This window comes from Danio rerio, chromosome 16 (assembly GCF_049306965.1).
Source record: "Danio rerio strain Tuebingen ecotype United States chromosome 16, GRCz12tu, whole genome shotgun sequence".
NCBI lineage: Eukaryota > Metazoa > Chordata > Actinopteri > Cypriniformes > Danionidae > Danio > Danio rerio.
The window spans coordinates 10,637,501-10,659,171 of record NC_133191.1 but is presented as its reverse complement, the minus strand read 5'-3'; the positions used below and the strand labels follow the sequence as shown (position 1 = coordinate 10,659,171).

General features: G+C 38.6%; 1 protein-coding gene across 3 annotated transcripts in view; it reads right to left on the bottom strand.

The window, feature by feature from the left end:
• Positions 1-45: 45 nt before the first annotated feature.
• The window catches only part of si:dkeyp-77h1.4, a 30,455-nt gene continuing 8,829 nt past the window's right edge, over positions 46-21,671 (bottom strand). For 2 of the 3 annotated variants that reach the window (XM_009292118.5, XM_009292119.5), the window contains 7 exons: positions 20,700-20,720; positions 19,905-20,177; positions 15,338-15,634; positions 11,920-12,207; positions 11,646-11,824; positions 9,595-9,696; positions 46-9,308 (listed from right to left, as the gene is read on the bottom strand). In XM_009292118.5, the coding sequence (XP_009290393.2) occupies positions 8,319-9,308; positions 9,595-9,696; positions 11,646-11,824; positions 11,920-12,207; positions 15,338-15,634; positions 19,905-20,177; positions 20,700-20,720 (2,150 nt within the window). In that variant the 3' untranslated portion in view covers positions 46-8,318. The remainder of the gene's footprint in view (positions 9,309-9,594; positions 9,697-11,645; positions 11,825-11,919; positions 12,208-15,337; positions 15,635-19,904; positions 20,178-20,699; positions 20,721-21,671) is intronic. The other variant, XR_012392012.1, reaches the window with a different exon arrangement.

Genomic DNA, 21,671 nt, shown 5'->3' with positions numbered 1-21,671 from the left:
GGTCCCACACCTTCATTGAAATGAACAATAAAATGCATATAAATACATCTGAACAACATTTAATAATTGCTATACTTTTAAACTAGCATAACAGAAATAATTTATGAAGACAATCAACTATTGCACCTTTAACTCCATTGACTTTCACAGTATAGACGATTAAAAGCCAGTCAGACACCATTAAGATGACATGAGGGGAGTTCTTTTGAGGGTCAACTATCCCTTTAATGCCCTTCAGCATGTCATTGACCAATCAGGTCTAATCAATGAAATGAAAAGTTACAAGGTGACTTGGTGACATCAATGGACGGGATGTTTTACACAATGTAATTATCCGATCGGAGACCTGTAGACTCGTGCGATATATGAAAAGCGGTACTTCGTATAGACGTTTACACACTACCTCCTACATACGCATGAGCACACTATCACGGATACACACTATGGGAGCGTAACTAAAGCATGCAATGATAGACTGCAATGACGATGCATCGTTACTTCAGTGTTTGTTTTGCTGTAAAGCGTCTTGAGCAGGGGAGAAGCACTACATAAACCAAACTACTATCCATTAGTGTAATCTTGAGTGTTAATTAAAATCACAATGACCTTCAATATACAGTTATCTCAGTATCAAAACAGATGCAGTCTAGTAAGATAGCATGGAGTCTGATATAAATCTCGCTCTGCGCACTCCCTTAAATTGAATCTGTCTTTAATACCACTTAAAAAGGAACAGCAATTACCTGCCAGCCGGGGAGAAAGAGGACATTGCTAATTGCATTGAAATGACAGCTATCCAATGGCGATTGTTGCTAACACACACAGACATACTCGCATGCACTTGTACAAACACATACAGGTCTCCTGACGTTGCAGATGAAGAATAACATCTATAATCTCTCGTCAAAAATACCACATTGCACCCACATACACACAACTTACAAGCATCGACATACAAAATACAAAAACAGACAGCAATCATGACGTCATGATACTTGACTTATATCAGTGGCAGTGTCCTGAAGAGTAACAAATATGTTTAACATGAACCTGCTGTGGTGATTCATCGAGTGACCAGAGGACTATTGATTTTGCCTGGAAACCTGCATGACGCGCATTACAGAGATGCACTTAAATGTGATATCATCTGCTGGAAATTGAATTGATGGTTGAACCAAAATGAAAATTATGTCATCATTTATTCCTCCTTGTTTAAAAACCTATTTGTGTTTCTTTTTTCTGTTGAACACAAAAGAAGATATTGTGAAAAATGCTGGTTCATGGGACCCTCTGGCCTCCATAATATTTATACGCTAAAATACATATGTTCAACAGAAGAAAGAAGCTCATTAAGGGCTCTATTTTAATGATCTAGACGCAAAGTCTAAAGCACATGGTGCAAAAGCATTAAGGACGTGTCCGAATCCACGTTTGCTACTTTAAGGATGGAAAAATACGATTTGCACCCTGGTCAAACAGGGTTGTGCTTCTTCTCTTAATGAGTTATGGGTGTTCTTTGAGCATAAGGTGCACTAAACCAATTAGAGTCTCATCTTACATTCACTTTAAGAGCCAGTTGTGTTGCGCCATGGTGCATTTGCTATTTACATGGCAGACTTTGTAAGTGGAAAGCTGAATGCTTCACTAATGAGAAAACAGTTAAACAGATTATCTGCAGCGCAAAGATAAAGAACAAGCCTCCTTCAATTCGCCCTCTTTCTTACTTTCTCTTTACTTTTACTCTTTACTTCTTTACTTTCATGGATAAGGAAACAGTGTTTTACCTGGGTACATGCAGAAATCCTCAAGATAATTTCAATACCTTTTTAAGACTTTTTATAGACCTTCTCAGAATATCTCATTGCCACTTCAAGTTCTAATCAGTATCAAACCTTTAACTTAATAAACAATTGTAGTTAAATAAATCAATGGAGCACAATCATGCAACAGAAGAAACCAAGCTTGAAAGAATAAATTACGTAATTGTTTTCAGCGACAGGCTTCAGCCACTGTTTAAACTCATCTTTCCCCAACCAGGAGTAAGCAAACTTACATTTTCACATTTTGCCGTCTGTTTCACTCCATAGTTTCGATGCATGTGGAGAGCATAACATCAATTTCCGGCATTTGTTGCTAATTACATAAAATCACCAGGGCGTAGGAGCTTGGTAGGATGCACACCGACCTGAACCAATCGCGTCAATCAAGAACGCTGTTGTTAATATTAGGAGGAAAATAAATATACTCATGTTTTTTTTGGAGTCAAACACTTTAGACAAAGCTTGAACAAAATTTAAGACCTCGTGTAAACGCAATTAAGACTTTTTAATACCCTTTAAGGGCTTTCATTTTTTCATCATTAATTTATCAAGTTTTACAAATCTTTAAGACCCCGCGGACACCCTGTGTACGCACTCTGCTGAAGACATCCATGAACTTACATATTTAATTTAGTTTGTTAAGCGCACATGTTTGTTTAAAAACTATTTCCAAATTCAGTTCTAATTTACTACAAACTAATGAATAATAAATGAACAATAATAACGAAGTGAGTTATATCCAAACACACGTCCTATTCTTTTGCCCCATATGGTGATGGATACGTCTCCAAAACCGACAGATGGACAAATCTATAATTGTTTTTATTAAATTTGCATTTAGTTGCATTTAATAAATAATACCACTAATAATAATAACAATATACAATAACATTATGCAAATTGTCATGAATAAACTGAAAAAAGCCCCGCGACATAAAGAAGGAATGGAGGCAGTGGTTTTTCTAATTATGTAGAAAAAATAATTTTGTAATATTTAAATCCTTTATTTTTTTCATATGAAAAGATATTTATGTATTGCTTTACATCATGTGTGTATTAAGCAATGTGTATGCTTTTTGGCAATGTGTATGCCTGCATAGGCGCATAACAAATGCGTTTTGTCACCAACTTTCAGTTGGTCAATGGTGTGGTCTATACCTTAACACACCTCCTTTCTAGAACGGCACACAAGTCCGAAAAGTGGTGCAAATGGATTTGCTATTTAAACAACTTGACGCAAAACATGAAAATTTCAATTGCGTTGGTCTGAAAATAGCAACAAATCGCGCCATCTAGCACCTTATTGCGTTAGGTGAATGATAGAGCCCAAAGGGTTAAAACTGCATGAGGAAGAATAAATGATAAGGTCATTTTCCTTTTTGGGTGAACTATCCCTTTAAAAAAGGGTTTTTGAAACAGTCAATGAGAAAATGTATGCATGTTATGCTACATTGTGTTTATAGGTTTAGCATTTCATAAAACTTGACAAAAAACAATATGTTGCTACCTGTGAATGGGTGTGAAAACAAAATACACTGAAAAGTAAAGGCCAACCTACAGAACCTCACAATACAAAGTTGACAGCATTATTATTATGCATTTGTGCACGTATATATGTGTGTATCTGCACATTTTTATATTGCTTAGGTGTTCTTTCTTCAATATCGCCTCCTTTTCTTTCTCCAAACAAAGTGAAAGAGTCAACTGGACTCAATTTGCTTGAAATAGGCACATAAATAATTGATAGATAAGCCTATATGTTTAAAATCAGCTCCCTACAAAAGTGCAGTGGGTCACCTCTAGGGGTGTAATGGATTAAGTTTGATGAGTGATTCATACGGATCACAACCCACGGTTCGGAACACACGTGACCTGCGGATTAATACATCAATTTAACTTTTAGATTAATCCTAATTTTGTAAAAATCACAGAGAGATCACCTCTTGCTTTATTCACATCACATGTATAAAAGCATTTAGGCTTTTCTGTAAAATATAATGATGGCGGAAAAAAAGTTCTGGAAGGTTATTTGGCATGTGGTGGGTTTCCTGGGTTATTAAAGGTGTTTACAGTTACTTCTAGTTTAGCCTGCAATAACACATTCAGTGTAAGCTGCACGATTAATCATTAAAAGATCGGGATCTCAACACCCACGCAATATGAATTATAACTAATGGTGATTAGCTTATGCTTATTAATCCTTCAAAAATCAAGAAAGAGATTCAGTCTTTAGTCTATTGAGCTAGTACTAGAAGTACTGAAATAATAATTTGTAATTTAGATCAAACCACTGAAGTTTATGGTAAAGATTAAAATCACCGTCATATGCTCAAAAATAAAAGTTGTAGGCAGCAATTACATCATTTAACCAATCGATGGTGAAAACCAGTCATCAAAAACATGCCACTAAATAATTCTCTAAAAATGACACATCTAGCAATGAAACATGAAGTTTTATGAGTGAATATCTGAATCATTTATTGAAAATGAGACTAAAAATAAAAAAGAATTGTAAAAATTATAAGCTTAGATTTATACATTTAATGTTATCAGTAAAAGTAGTAGTAAAAGTGAACTTTTCATCGAATATTTTACAATTTATTTTTATTCAGCTGATTATTTCTTCATTTTATTTTTAACAAAATTACAGGTTATAAGATTCATTTTTTTTAAACCCAAAAGTGTCTTGCAGTACGGTTTTTGTAATAAATGGAAAGTAAATTACATTAGTCTCCTCGCCTTTTTGGCTGATCTGAAAAATGGTCTGATCCGTGACAAAAAAACTATAATGTGATCCGAACAGTGAGATTTGTGATCCGTTACACCACCAGTAAGCTCCTGGGTACTGCCATGTAACCAGCCAAATCCTACTCAGAAATCCCCATATTAACAAACACAATAAAAATGAACCTCCATTAAAGGCGAACATGCCAATTTACGCAACGCTATTGCAGCCGACTGCAAACATAGCGTTTCTAAACAAGCACGGGTAACCTAAAACTATTGGTTTATCAATGCCTCCAAACCACTAGGTGTCAGTGCAGGTCCTAAATCACTCTCCAATCAGGCAGCACATACAGAAATTTACAAGTGCATGTCAAATAAAGTCCAGATGTGCTCATAATTCTGTGTCAGATTAACTATGTATCCACATTTTTCATAAAGCCAGTTTTGTCAGCTAATATATCGTTTTTACTTTGAATGCTACAGTGCACCTGGGGTTATGACATCTAGGGTTTGTGATATTTACATTAGGAGATGTGAGGGTGGTATGGCTTACAAGTGTCAGTTCCTTGCGCTGATATGAAAATAGCTGTTAAATGCTGAGAACAAGGCCATTTTCAGAGGTTTGTGGGGAAGGCATTGCCAAATATCCGATTGTGTTTTGTAAACCTTTGATTGTATTTAAAACCTTGTGCTTTGCCACAAAACTGTATTTTGTTTTTCTTTTTATGTCAACATACCTTACAATGTGTTTAATTAGTTATTTAGTATTTTAATCCAGCTTAAATGTGAGGTAGTGATCATCTTCGGTTAGTAAATTTACCCACAAACCCCCAGCCTGTCAGATCCGCCCATGCATAAAGATCTTGATACACATTTCGTGACGTATCATCCCCGCTAATCACTGTGATTTACCATCAGCTCCCACAGACAGTTTGGTAAGAGCGATTTCCTGGACATATACAACATTAACAGGCAGTGGTGTTCAGGCTCTAGAGGAGGCACCAGGGATTTATCTGTAAACTGATATGTGAAACTGTATTGTCTTTCAACTATGACTCCAAACCTATTTGTTGAACACTGTAGATCAACCTGAAACAACACAAGATATTTAGATCTTATAAATTCACTTATGTCTAACTGTTCCTCATACAACATGAACAAGCAGATTTTACCATGACATGACATTCTGGGGCTAATTCCCTGCTCATAGATTCAGAGTCAAGGCTATTTAACACTATGCTATTGTAGCTCTGTAAAGTGAGCAGTCTATAAAATTTAGATCGAGATGTTTGAGTACATTGTCAATCCTGGGTGGTATTCATCAAATAAGGATGAAATCATGTGTTGTTCAATTTCTTTTTAGCCCATTCAGCTGGTTGAGTGATACTGTAATGCCAAGTTCAGACTGCAAGACTTTAGCCTCGATTTTGACTCACTGACAGGTTTTGCGAAATCGCCGACAAATGTCGGTCACGTGAGTAACAATCACACTGTAAACTACCAAAGATGCAATCTGAGAGAATTGCCAATGAGTCACCCGTGAGATATCTGAGCATGTTCAAAATCATGCCGTTTGAAATGTTCATTCATTCATTCATTTTCTTGTCGGCTTAGTCCCTTTATTAATCCAGGGTCGCCACAGCGGAATGAAACGCCAACTTATCCAGCACATTTTTACACAGCGGATGCCCTTCCAGCCGCAACCCATCTCTGGGAAACATCTACACACTCATTCATACACACACTTATTCACTACGGACAATTTAGCCAACCCAATTTACCTGTACCACATGTCTTTGGACTGTGGGGGAAACAGGAGCAACCGGTGGAAACCGACGCGAACGCAGGAAGAACACGTAAACTCCACACAGAAACGCCTACTGAGCCGAGCCGAGGTACGAACCAGTGACCCAGCGACCTTCTTGCTGTGAGGCGGCAGCACTACCTACTGCGTCACTGCGTCGCCCCGTGTGAAATGTGTTCTGATAAAAAATAACATTGGTGATTATCTACACCCAATGACAAAGCAGCATCCATGAGTGTGGATATCTGCAGGTCAACAGGAGGTTGAGGGAGAAATTAAAAGTGTTTATTTTCGGTCTATTTGGACCCAAGAGCACAGAGAGGGGAGGGATTGGCAAAAGACCTCAAGCCGGGAATCAAACTCAGGTCTCCATGAGCACCTTAGTGCTAAATGTCGACGCACTTAATCACTACGCTATTGGCACCGATGGCACCCGTGTCTTTTGACGTGTCATCTAAGCGATACCACAACCGGGTCGAAAAAGAAAAAAGCTTAAGAAAAATTGTCAATTCTCTTTAAAGGCCAGGTGAGCAAATTAAGGACATTTTCTACCCCACTAAATGTTTCTCTTTGATTATGTAGTTACAATCAAAAGACATACTACGTCACCTCACGTTGCTTCCATGTCACTTCATTTGTGTGTTTAGTTATAAGAGACGTAGTTTGTGAACCGAGACAAAGTTGGCAGCGATTCTCCTATTGTAATGTCATTGAGTGTGAAACCCCCTCTTGCCGATCCGTCCTACAGTGTAAACACAGCACAGACAGAACGCTACCTCAGATAGTCATGCAGTGTGAAAACATCTGTGACACAACTACTTTAAAAATCCTGCAGTCTGACCTTGGCATAAGGTGCCAGTAAAACTATACCATGTAGCAGTAGTCTGCCACATTCTCCACAACTGACAACTCAGTTCTGGGAAGTAAGATGGGAATCAGCAGACTTTTTGGGTGTACATGTGTCAACCCCTGATTTACATAACATCTTTTTGGGTCCTTCAGCCTCCCCATCAAGATCGATTAGTCTGAAAACAACTCACTCAAAGAAGTAACTTGTACCTGTTGCCGTCAAGGTTGTCAGTTGTATGAAGGGATCTTGCTCACAGAAACAATTGAGGAATATTTCCACAGTAATATTTTTGTTACTGAATGGACAGAAATGTGGTCAGTCACATCTCTGGATAAGAACAGCTTGTGTCTTAGGTTGGACTGATAGAAGAAGATTTTCAAAAATGTCCTCCAGGCACAAAGTCACAGATTAGTCTATGAAGGATTGTGATGTTTTTGGTCAAATGGATTTTCTTCGTTTGGCTTTGCACTGCACTTTACTCTAGGAGTTGCCTAGTTTATCTCTTGTCAAAATGACGTTGACTTGCATGTGTAAAAGTGACACAAGGCGTTTCCATTTTCCAGTCCATAAATAGCAGAAAGTTGCCACACTGCTTCCTCAGTATCAATCCTGCAATTCGGAGTCTCTAACTTTTCAAAATGGAGCAGAAATTATTTCGTATAGAATGAAAATGATTAATGTCCCATGCCCCTGGGTGCCTTCCCCAAATTCAACTGTAGTAATCTTGGATTACAGAACTGATAATATCATTTATTTTTTCAATATCTTCATGCAGTGATGTATTATTTCTGTGAAGGAACATTTGTCTTTGTACACTTTCTTGGAATATCCCAGACAGCCTCCCTCGTTCTGTATTAAATCAGCCAATAGTGTAGGGTCTGGAGTGCTTCATCTCTGTATTCCAACCCTTTTATGTGGTGACTAAATATTAGTAAACTGAGTGGATTTACAGTGGATCTTTCTATTGATGCATGTTAATCGTATTAAAAGTGAGACTCAAAAGACCCCACCTCCTTAGGAAGTCACTTAGCTCTTATTTGTTGTTAAGACAAGTATCTCGATTGTCTGTGGTGGTTAATACACTAGGAGGAGGCAGGAAGAGGCTATGGTTTTAATCTCAGTTGGTGGCCGCTCCATCGGTGCTTGGAGGCGGTGCACTGTCATTGGTTGAAGCCGAGTCAAGACCTCCAGTGGAGATGAGCTCAGGAGTTTTAACTGAGCTTTTCCCGGTATCAGGGGTTTTGGGAGGGGTAGTGCCCTTCACATCCAGCCCAGGAGACAGGGGCGCACTTGACTCTGATCCTAATTCAGCCTTGGATTCAGGAGTGCCATTTGTAGTTGGTTTTGAGTCGAGAATTGGGGAGATTGGTGATTTAGACTGCGGAGTGGGCGAAGTTGGTTTAAGCTCAGGGACTGGAGAAACTGCTTTAGGATCTGGAGTCTTGGGACCAGGTGTGGGGCTCACAGCAGGTTTCTGTTCAGGAGTGCCAATTTTAGCTGGTGTGGGTTCAGGAGTAGGTGAAACCGCTGGTTTGGCATCTGGAGTAATGGCTGGTTTTGCATCAGGAGTTGGTGTTACTGCTTTTGGAGGTTCAGGAGTTGGGCTTGGAATTGGTTTAGCCTCAGGTGCCGGACTTGTTGGTTTCGGGTCAGGTATCACAGGTTGTTTGGGTTCAGGTGATGGGGTTAAGGTTGGTTTTGTTTCAGGTGGTGGCGAGATGGTCATTTTTGGTTCAGGTGTAGCAGCAGGTTTGGATTCAGGTGTTGGTGTGACTGCAGGTTTGGGTTCAGGTGTTACTGGAGGCTTGGGTTCAGGAGAAGGTGGTGGAGGAGCTGTTGACTTGACCACAGGTGTTGGTTTGAGATCAGAAGCTGATGCTGGTTTTGGAGGGGAGGGGGCCGTCTTTGGTTCTGGAATTTGGTTGGGAACAGCTTTGATTTCCGGGGCAGCAGAGGAACTTAAAACATCAGAATCCGCTATGGCTGCTGTTGGGGCATCTGTGTCACTGTCAAGCGGGAGCCCTGTGGTATTAAAGCCCACTCCAGAGTCACTGGTCTCCATATTCCTCTCTTGTAGACTTGGTTCTTTTGTAGACACTTCCAAACCCTGAAAAACATACACAGAATTTAGTGTCCCTGGAACATTTCAACAACATTTGTCAAAATTCAGCATTATAAGCCAATTTTTACTGTGTGACATAACTCTTACACATCAAATTTTAATATCGGTATGGCTCAAAAGACCGCTAAAAAAAAGAACCAAGCATTGGCTACAGTAACTCCTTCACCCTATAAAATGAGCACTACCAAGTCAAATCATGCAGTAGAAAAATAGCAAATGCTTAAGCTATATATATATAATCTAAAAAGTTTTCCACATTTCTAGTGCTCACCTTAATGCTGACCTCTGTGCTCTGTGATTTTTCAGTAATGTCTTCTTTCTGTGATAGGGCTGGGGCTTCCTCATTTTGACGGGTACAGGCATCTTTCACAACCTGCATAAATATGAGCAAAAGACTTAGCAAATGCATCTTTTAAAAACATAAAATAGCATATGAAAATGTAAAACAGCAAATGTGGTTGATCTGAAGTTACTAAGTGGGGTTTGAAAGCATTATTAAACACTCACTTTCCTTCGGCTTTCTGATTTACCAGGAGTCGCCAATTACTCTAGCATATGTTTTATGCGGCGGAAGCCCTTCCCAACCCAGCACTGAGAGTACACTAAAGGCGTACTCACACTATGTAAAGTTGCCTTGAACCGGGCCAAAGCACGCTTGTCCCGCCTCTCGTCTCCCCATGGTGTGAGTGTCCCTAACTTGTAGACCCCCAGTTCTGGGCAAACACCCATACACTCTCCTATTCACATACACGTACTCATACACTATGCCCAATTATGTTTATCCAGTTCACTTATAGCACATGTCTTTGGATTGTGGGGGAAACTGGAGCACAATGAGGAAACCCACGTAAACGCGGGAAGAACACAAAAACTCCAGACAGAAATCCCACCTAGCCCAACCAGGACTCGAACCAGCAACCTTCTTGCTGTGAGACGACAGTACGAACCACTTTAAAATGAAGTCTTTTAAGTCTTGATTTGAGTGTGCCTACAACCGGAACACTTCTAATCATTTCTGTAAGCCGGTACCAGAAGCGGGTGGCATAGTAGCTAAAAGTGGATTTCCCTCCTCTCTGACTCAGATCTTAAAAATCTGGGATGTCAGTTATGCCTAGTTCAGACTGCGTGATTTTAGCCCCGATTTTGGCTCGCCGACAGGTTTTGAGAAATCGCAGACAAATGCCTGAAATCACAGGCAAATCGGTGCTCGTGCACGTGAGTGACAATCACACAGTATGAACTTTCAAAGACGCGATCTGAGAGAATCGCCGATACCTGTGAGATATTTGGCATGCTAAATATCTGGAGCTGTCGGCGATTCAAATCATGCCGTGTGAATTGAGTTTTGACTGAAAATAACATCAGCCATCGCCTACAGCCAATGAGAGAGCAGCATTCACTTGTGTGTGCGTGTGTGTATACCTGCTGCAGGCCAGCGGGAGGCTGGGGGAGAAGTTAAAAGCGCTCTTTTTCGGTTTATTTGGACCCACGAAATGGAGGAAAAACTAGTGGAGGTTTAACAGGACTCAGGAGGAGCACCCGTGTCTGTTTGACGTTTCATACAGAAAGAAATTAGTTTATTATCAACGTTGAGTAGAAATGGCTAATTCCCTTTAAACCCAGGTGAGCAAATATGTACATTTTTTACCCCATTAAATGCTTCTTTCTCATAATGTAGTTAATAACAAAAGATATACTACGTGTTTTTGGCTGAGACGTAGTTTGGACGAAGTTGTCGGCGATTCTTCCTATAGTAAAGTCATGCAATGTGAAAGTCCCTGTCGCCGATCCATCTTGCAGTGTAAACAAAGCAGCGATGAAACGCTAGCCCAGATAGTCATGCAGTGTGAAAACATCTGTGACACGACTACTGTAAAAATCTTGCAGTCTGAACTCGGCATTAGGTTCCAGTGACCATAACTGCAATGTATTGAGGTGTCCTAGGCCATGTAATTTTTAAAATAAATAATTTTAAGTGATTTTAACTTTAAAATCAACTCTATATTTAACTGGAACCCAGCCTAGGGACCCGAGGACTGGAGTAAAATGCTTAGATTTTTTGTTTCTGGTCAGAATACCAGAATCTAACTGTCCTTTGAGATGGCCGATAAGGAGTCCATTACAGTAATCCACCCAGCTGGTGATAAAAGCATGAACATGTGTCTTTAAGTCTTCACTGGAAACACAACATCTAATACTTGCAATGTTTTTGAGATGATAATATGCTGATTTAGTTATTGCTTTGAGATGACTACTGAAATTAAGACCTAACTCCAGAATCGCACCACACTTCAGCCCAAAATGGAGTAAATTGGTAAATACCTGTCTGAAGGCATCTCCTTCCACTTTTCCAGCATTCTGGGCTTTCTCCTCAATGGCTCTGGCCTTTGCTGCACGTTTGCGTATCTTCACCAAGCACGACACCAAGCACACCAACAGCAGCAACACCAATAATGCTACCAGAGCGATGATGGCAATGTACAGTCTTGGAATACTGTAGGCTGAGAAATAAGAGAGGGAGATACATCAGTAAGTCCAAAACATCAAAATTAAATGAGCAGTTTATTTAATTTTCATCTGTCATCTTAAATCTCACGTTTCAGACTCAGGTGGAACTCAGACACCAAGAATCCCTGAAGGTCCGTCACACTGAAAACACCGGCATCGCTGGCCTTCACATCCGTCAGGACACACACAGAGTCCTCCAAAGTAAGGCGACCCTCGAGGTCCAGGTTAGGAGGCACACTGAGCTCTCCGCTCTCCATAATCAAATACTTGAGCTTATCGGACTCAGGGGTGTAGTTCAGGCGGACTAAAGACCTATTCAAGTGCAGGTTTATTTTCACAGTGTCACCGTATGAAACGGGTTCAAATACCTGATGTTCTGGAAGTGAGAAAGAAGGAGGGACAGCAGGAAGGAAATATGTTATTGAAGCCGTGATACTCAGCTTTTTAATCTAAGATGATGTCAAGAGTCAAGAAAAAGGGGGGAAAACAGTAGGGAGAAATCATAGATTTTTTAGAGATTAATTGCTACAGAAATTCTAGGTATTCTAGTTGTCTCTCTTCCTCTTTTAGAACTTCCCCTACCAATCTTTTTTGGTTTTATGACATACCTAAAGAGTTTTCCTCTGAATGTACACTCTTAAAAATTAAGGTTGCTTATATTTTCCCTAAAGAAAAACGTTATAGCAGAAAATAATGGATCTTTCATGGCATTACTGCAAAACCCTGTTTCTGGAAGTGTTTATGCCCAGTGGTGAAAGGAGTACTGAAAAAGCATACTTAAGTAAAAGTACCATCACTTGCCTAAAAATGTAGTGTGAGTAGAGTAAAAGTACCTGTTGTAAATATTACTCAAAGTAAGAGTAAAAAGTAGCCCTTTTAAAAGTACTCATGAGTAGTGAGTATAATGCTGTTAAAAGGTTATGCATGTACATGTAAATTGTGGATGTGTGTAAACGTAACATTCTGTAGTGCATTTACTTATTGCCCAGCAGGCATACAATGTCATAAGACGTTAATATTAGGTTAGATTTAGGTTGTGATGTCAGGTGACCAAAATTCAATGTCTGGCCAGCGTTTAAGGACATTATTATTTTGATGTCCAATAATGACATCAAATGGCGTTAATATTTGGTTGATTTTAAGTTGTTAGAAAGTGACCAAAATCCAATATCGAGCCAACATCTTAAACCAACATCCTATTGACGTCAAATACTGACATTTATTCATCAGGTATGGCAACCAAAATTGAACACCTGATAGACGTCATAGTGGTAACGTCGACACAATGTCAAGCTGTAACATCATTAGACGTTGATATTTGGTTGGACAGTGACATCGGGCTGACGTTGAGTTCTAATGTAAACCCGATTTTCATTTCCAAACAAAATGCAGCGTCTCCACGCCGTTAGGGTACAATTTCAATCTGACGGCATGTTGATGTCTTGTGCCTGCTGGGTGCTTAAGGCCATTTCAGTCATCATACAGTAAATATCCATCATCTTCTTATCAGGGAAATGCATCTAAACCAGCGGTGCTCAAACTCGGTCCTTAGGGGCCGGTGTCCTGCAAAGTTTAGTTCCAATCCCAATTAGATGCACCTGGGCTAGCTAATCAATCTCATACCAGGCTTTCTAGAAACATCTGTGCAGGTGTGTTGAGGCAAGTTGGAGCTAAAATCTGCAGGACATCGGCCCTCTAGGACTGTGTTTAGGCATCCCTGATCTAAACAGTCTCTGGGTCATTGCGTGTAAAGATTTTAAACATCTTCTTGGACACTTTTAATGCTTCCAAACAGTTTGCTGCAATGTAAAGTGCACATGGCTTGAAGTATTTCATAATGATGCAATTTACCTTCTATGTGTGATTTGATTAGACAGGAATCACAGGACTCCCATAAACAAGGAAAAAATAAAGTAGTGACTACAGGTTGAAGGAAAGTAGTGGAGTAAAAGTACAGATACAGCACTAAAAATGAACTCAAGTGAGAGTAAAAGGACACATTTTTAAAACTACTTAGTTAATTATAATTTCTGAGAAAAACTACTCAATTACGGTAACTTGAGTATTTGTAATTAGTTACTTTACACCACTGTATATGCCAAACATAATCTTGCATTTATAACTTGTCAGTTGCAGCATTCTGCCACCAAAATTTGTGTTTAATACAAACACAACTACAACTCTGACTGTTGTCTATGACAAAAAAAACTAGTTGATAGTTTCAAATATCTCACATCACTCTGTGGCCTCTTTTCTCTATATAATCATACAATTTCCCCATGAATCAATATTTCTATTTATTTATAGCCATCTAATGCAGGAAAATGTACAGCTATTTGCGTATTATTGCAAAATAAATCCCTTCAGGAAGATACAAGCCCCTTTTGCATCACACTGCGATCTTATTTCAGTTCTCATGGCTAATTTTAGGATTATTTATTTTAACGGCTGACTATTTTCCTTCACATACTTTATTCCTCCCTCAAAAACTACCCATATTTTTTATATCAGCTTGCCTATAGTGTGAATAATTTCTGTACTTAAAGGAATAGTTCGCCGGTGCATTTACATTGAAGTGCTTTGAAGAGTTCATTTTAAAGCTGTCAAAATTGTATCAATAATCGCCTTTAAAAATAGCTCGATATCCTATAATATTGTCTCCCTCCACATGCATTTAGAGTTGAAGTCAGAATTATTCATCCCTTTTGAATTTTTGTTTCTTTTTTAAATATTTCCCAAATGATGTTTAACAGCAAGGAAATTTTCACAGTATGACTGATAATATTTTTCCTTCTGGCGAAAGTCGTATTTGTTTTATTTCGGCTAGAATAAAAGCAGTTTTAATTTTTTTAAAAACCATTTTAAAGTCGAAATTATTAGCCCCTTTAGGCTATTGTTTTCCTGATTGTCTAAAGAACAAACCATCGAACAAACCTAGTGAAGCCTTTAAATGTAACTTTCAGCTAAATACTAGTATCTTGAAAAATATCTAGTCAAATATTATGTACTGTCATCATGACAAAGATAAAATAAATCAGTTATTGGAAATAAGTTATTATGATTATGATTAGAAATGTGTTGAAAAAGTATTTTCTCTGTTAAACAGAAATAATAATTCAGACTTCAACCGTATGTTCAAGTTAAATGTGAAAGAACAAGCAAGGAGGATCTCTGAAGAGATCTATTTGAAGAAGAAGAAAAATAATACTGGTGAACTAAATAAAACACCCAGGCAGGACAGACCAACTGACAGATGCTAAGCTTATCTTTTTGGGGCAAACTCAATGCAGCTTTACAGATAACTCTCTCGTCCGCCCCTACATCACACGATCATTAAGATGCATTTTAATAACAACTAAAATAGTGAACAAGCAAATTTCCTAAACTTTATATAGCCTATATAGATCGTGTTTAGCCTGTGATGCAAACAAAACTGTGTGTAATATGTTGACCCTGCACTTTATGATTTCTCGGCCGCTTTCTGAAAGGTAAGATGTGAATCTTACCTTTCACATTCAGGCAGATCTTCTTCTTGACTTTGCCATTGGAATCACTGAAGGTGTAACTGCCCTCATCAGCCCCTGTGACAGCACGCAAAACAAACTTTTGAGTATCGATCTTGAGCCGCTCCTGGTAAGTCTCCTTGGGCGTCCCATCATCATTTAGCAGGTTGGCAGCAGGCAGTGACGTCTGATTGGCCTCCACTGCACTGTGGCGAAAGCCGATGCGCAACGGCTGTGATATATCATTCAGTGAAACATGAAAATCTAAACCATAATACACCTTGACCTCACTTGAGCAGTCTGGAAAGTGACAAACAAGAGAGACAAACAAGAAAGATTAAATGAGACTTTTAAGAGGTATTAAAACGATTATGTTTAGAAATGTGCTGATAAAAATCTTCTCTCCTTTAAACAGAAATTGGGGTGAAAATTACCAGGGGGTCTAATAATTCTGACTTCAACTGTATATATAATTAAAAAATAATTTTCATTTTAGTTTTACTTGTACTCAATCTAGCAGTGCAAAATAAGTAGCAACACCAGTGGCCATTAAATGAAATGCACAGAGCACCTGTCAGGGTTCTGCCACTTTGGTCTTGAAAATTCTTGTTTTGGTGGCAGAGCTCTGACACTTCTCATGTCTGGTCCTGTTTCTGTCTCTGTGTGAGCGCGCGCCGTCGTGGGTGTACGTAGAGTGTGCGCGCTCCTGCTTGACGCGGCCGCGCGCGCGCTCTGCATCCCTCAGACGCGTGCGCTCTTGTACTCGTGTTTGTGTTTTCGTCTGTCAGCAGCGTGGTGTTTCATTCCCAGCGTCTCAGTCTTGTTGGTTTTGGTCGGCGCTGGGATGAAGCATGCACGCTGCGTGTGTGAGCGCACGGTGAGTGCTTTCATTCATCGTGTGCTCGTGTCTTGCGTCTTTTGTCAAAGCACGTGGCTCGGTGTTTACATTGTGGTCACGTGCTTTTGTCGTGTGCTTCAGTGTAGTGTTATGTGAGCGCATGGCTTGTATTGTCTCTCTGTGTCATGCGCTCTCCCGTCTATTGTCTAGTCACTCCCTCCTGGTTTACTCATTATTAGTTTGTCATGTTCACCTTTGTGTCAATTTACTTTTTGCTTTATAATCTCCCTCATGTTTTCAGTCCTTTGCCAGTTCGTCGTCGATATTACCCTGTCTTGTTGTGTCCAGTCCTGTTTTGTCCTGCCAGCCCTGTCAAGTTTGTTTTTGCCTTTTTAATTCATGTTTTCCCCTTCGGGGTAGTTTTGTTTTGCCTTTTATTTTTATTTGTAGTTTATAATAAATATTTCTACATTTCTTCTGCAATTGGGTCTGCACTCCTTTTTTTCCCTCACCGACCCTGACAGCACCTTAAAGGGATAGTTCACAAAAAAATGAAAATTTACAAACTATTTACTCATCCTCAAGTGGTTCCAAACCTCTACGAGTTCCTTTCTTTAGTAGGATAGTAGTGGTAGTTTCTTCCATAGTAGGATAAACAGAGTTACAGCTCACCAACATTTTTCAAAATATCTGCTTTTGTGTTCAACAGAAGAAAATTCATAAAGGTTTGAAGTGAACTATCACTTTAAATGCTCAAGATCACACTTAGTACAGTAAAAAAAAAACTTAACCTGACTTAATGGCCGAATATATAAAATATGTAAAAATGTGCTGTATGCTGTCCTCTCAATAATTAGTAAACGCTTAAGAAAGTTTACAGAAAACAGTAGTTAAGAAAGCATGAGATCACTGTGATATGAGTATATTTCAACCAGCCCTATAAATCTCTGACACTATTAAGCCAGTTGAAGATTTAATGATAGTTTGACTATATATAAACATAACACCAAAAATGTAACATTTCAGATGTTTTTCTCAGCACGGAGAGAAGAAGAGTCATTTTAAAACTCTTTAGTTTGACTGCATGTGTCGAAAATAAAACTTTGCTCATCTTATCCAAGTCATTGCAACATAAAACATTCATTCATTCATATATTTTCCTTAGTGGTGGGCAAAGTAAGGCTTCATGAAACCCTGAAACAGTCGAAGCAAATGTGTCGAAGCTTCGAAACGTTTCGAAACCCCACTCTACGCTGACACCTAGTGGTAATTTTTGTATTGCACTGAAACGGCTTCAGCAAATAACAGTTGAGCAAATTGAGGTATTAAACCCCACTTTGCAGGCCTAAACCATTAATTGATTTAGTGGGGTGGTTAAGGTTTTTGACTACCATGCTGGGATAGTGGGTTCGATTCCATGGCTGATACAATTTTATAATGCTTTAATACCAGTTGGTAATGCTTTGTTCTTGTCTCGTTTTGTTTCAACATTGGTGTGACATCCGAATGAACACTTTGTGAATAAATTTGTCTTGTTTTGGTCATGAAACAGGGTTGTTGCTAGATCAGACACAGTTGTGGCCAGAAGTTAACAAGAATCAGGCCCGGATTGGCTAATCAGGAGGACCGGGAGACTTCCCGGTGGGCCGGTCCGTTTTTTGGCCGCGAGGGCCGGTGTCCCTAGTTCCAGAATCGGTTGCTCTCAGCAGTCACACTTTTTAAAAATAATTTTATTATTTACTTGACCACAGCCTTCTTATTAATTATTTTACCGCAGCTCTGCTCTTTTTATCTATTTTCTCGTAGCTTCGTGAGCAGGATGCAGGTTAATGATGATATAACTAGATAAGTCACCATTAAACGTACAGCAGTTGTGGTACAGTGGTTAGTATGTTAGATAATGAGGCGGCCAACCCGGGTTCGGTCCTTGTCTGAGTAACAATTTTTTTTTTCATTTTTATTGTTAAGACATAATACTGTAAGGGTTGTTGAACATTTGAAGTTCTAAAAGTGCTGTTTTCTCAAAAAAAGACGTGATAGTGTAATTAGAAACTGAATTGGAAATAACCTTATTTTAATATAGTCAACTGGTGAACTGAGGTGGGCCGGTCTGAGGCTTGAAACTCCAGGGCTGAAAAAGAGTCCCACTCCGGCCCTGACAAGAATTATTTATATTATTTATTAAATTTCCCCTGTATTGTATTTTATTAACGTCTACCCAAACCCTAAACCCAACCATCACAGTAATGTAAAAATATTAATTATTGTTTTACAGTGTTACAAAAATGATGCCAAATTGATGGCGTATCCGCAGCTTTATCCTATTTAGGCTACACCATAAAACAGAAACATGATTAAAATACATAAAACCATCATTTCGGAGTATTTGTACAAGTCGGGATTCGAACCCAAAAGTTATTTGATGCAAAGTAACAGCGTGCACATGCACAGTCCACCAGGTTATACGACACAGAAGTATATTCTGACCCTGGTAGTCAAATGCAGATTCGCCAAGTCTCGAAACGCTTCTAAACTGATCAAAGCTTTGAATTGCTTCAGGTCAGGTGACCAGGTGTTTTGAAACACTTTAGTCACGTGACTTGGGTGTTTCGGACCATGTTTCGGTGCAGTGTTTCGAAACACTTGCGCTTCGGGATCTCGACACTGTGTCGAAACGTCAGCCATTCCTAATTTTCCTTCGGCTAAGTCCCTTATTTATTAGGGGTCACCACACTGGAATGAACTGCCAACTATATGTTTAATAGACATAGACTAGACTAGTCATAGACTACGGCCAGTTTTCATTCATTCATTTTCTTTTCGGCTTAGTCCCTTTATTCATTAGGGGTCGCCACAGGGAAATGAACTGACAACTTATCCAGCACGTTTCACGCAGCAGATACCCTTCCAGCTGCAACCCAACACTGAGAAACACCCATACACACTCTTTCACACACATACACTATGGCCAAGCTTATTCAATTCACCTATAGCGCATGTCTTTGGACTCTGGGGGAAACCGGAGCACCAGGAGGAAACCCACGCAAACACAGGGAGAACATGCAAACTCCACACAGAAATGCCAACTGGCCCAGCCGGGACTCGAACCAGTGACCATCTTGCTGTGAGGCAACAATGTTAACCACTGAGCCACCATGCCACCCAATATAAAACAGATTTTATAAACATTTTCTCCAAAGTATGGAAAATATAATAAGCTAGAACCTACTGAGGGACAGCGTAATTTAAACTAAAGTCTTATTCTTTATTATTATTTGCATAATATTTTGATGCTCATTTAATGTTTAAGAAAAATCCACATTAATGTCAAGATTGCAAACAAACATGATTGCCTCTTACTTTGATGACCTTTCTGAGGATTTACTTTCGCTGCCCAATTTTCTGGTCGTAGAAGAAGAGGTTGTATTTTGTACCCCATTAATGGAAAGGGTCAGCTAGCACCACTAATAATGGGAGAAACAGATAAATGAGGGCTCTTTAGGTAGATAACAACGGAAGGCAACCAGAGTGGCTTGACAGAGCTACAATTACTGCAGCAGCTCATTAAACCTCCCTTACCATTCACCACATCACTTCCTATAATAATGGAAGTCACTCACAGCTATTCTAGTGTGTGTGTGTGTGTGTGTGTGTGTCCAATTGAATGCACAAGCTGCTGTACAAAATGTGTGATAGAATCTTTGGTATTATGCGATGAAATTGCTGCAGTACCTCTAATATAGAGCTTCATGGTTGTAACTTCCTTTGTGTTTTGGTTGGATGTGATGGTGTAAACTCCTTCGTCGCTTTCTCCAACATTCTCCAAAATCAGGTGGCTCATACCGGTGTTGAGCGCGGCACGACGGTCCACCACTTTCCCAGCTCTCATCAGTGGCTTCTCGCGTCCTGGACCAAATGAAGGCCTGAAGGACACGTCAGCTCCTCCTGCCGGCAAGGGGATGTGGAAGTCTTCCCCAAAAAACAACGTCTGCGATGCTTCTTGGGCTGGAAGAAACACAAGTGGAGAGGTTTCATTGTGGTATATTGTTGAAACAAGTTATTTTTATAATAAGTAATAACAGCAAAAAAAAACTAAGAAAAAAAAAGACAAGTAATAAAAAGTTGATTGCTTGTACATAAAGTGTTATTAATGAACTAATTTGAAAAAACAATATATATTAGGTGTCAACGGAAAATCTTATTTAATGAAAAAAATGTAAATACTTCAGCTAGTAAATGATACTCATCTTTTGCTATTTGCTTTATTTAAAGCTAAAATATCGACAATAAAAATGGGCATCTTCTGTAAATAATGCCAAAAAAATTATAAGATAAAAAAATGAATTAAACAGGACACATTCTAATGTACAAACAAACAAACAAATAAATAAAGTCTTATTCATCTTTTATTGTTTGGATATTCGACTCAAAAGACTTATATAAAAAAAGAACAGAATTAGTACAACTTTTGGATTTTACTACAAATTTGTAAAACTAAAATTCAAATAATCAATACAGCAGTTTTACCTTTCAGCGTAGCAGAGAATGCTGAAAAGTCAAAAAGAACACCATCAATGATTAGATTAATAAACACATTCATTAGCGTAGCAACAATTAGTCAAATCACACAGAAAGAGAATGCATTTTAATTTTCCTTTTTATTTAGAGACACTGGGTGTCAAATTTTATTTTTATATTACGTTATCATCTAAGAAATATTTATTCGCAATACATCATGCAGTTTAAATATTTTCAATGTCTTATTGTTACCAATAATTGGGTAAACGATTGTAAGTTCTTTTGTTAATTAGATTATTAAAATGAATTAATAATATTTACGTTTTAAAGTGATCATCTTCTGAGCATTTTGAAACATAAAACAAAAACCATTTTAATGTCAAAATTATTAGCCCCTTTAAGCTATATTTTTTCTCGATAGTCTACAGAACAAACTATCGTAATACAATAACTTGCCTAATTAGCCTGGTTAACCATTTAAATGTCACTTTAAGCAGTAAAGAAGAGCCTTGAAAAATATCTAGCCAAATATTATTTACTGTCATCATGGCAAAGATAAAAAAATCAGTTATTGGAGATGAGTTATTAAAACTATTATGTTTAGAAATGTGTTGAAAAAAATCTTCTCTCCATTAAACAGATATTGGGGGGAAAATACAGGGGGGCTAAAAATTCAGACTTCAACTGTATGTAATAAACAGACTGTCTAATAAGAACCATCAAAATCAAAAAGAGTGATCAAAACCTTCCTAAAACATGACCACACGTTTTATTCCTGAGTTCTGAACTGATATTACAATCCTAAGAGAAGTCAAAAATAAATGTGGCTTTTTATTACACTATAGTGGCTTTTTATTACACTATAGTCACTGCAAACTGCAAATCTCTAATGGTAATTAGAAATGTTTTTTGCTAATTTGGATGAATATGATCTAATTCGTCTACAGATTATAATCATTCACTCAAGCCAAAGTGAAGGGA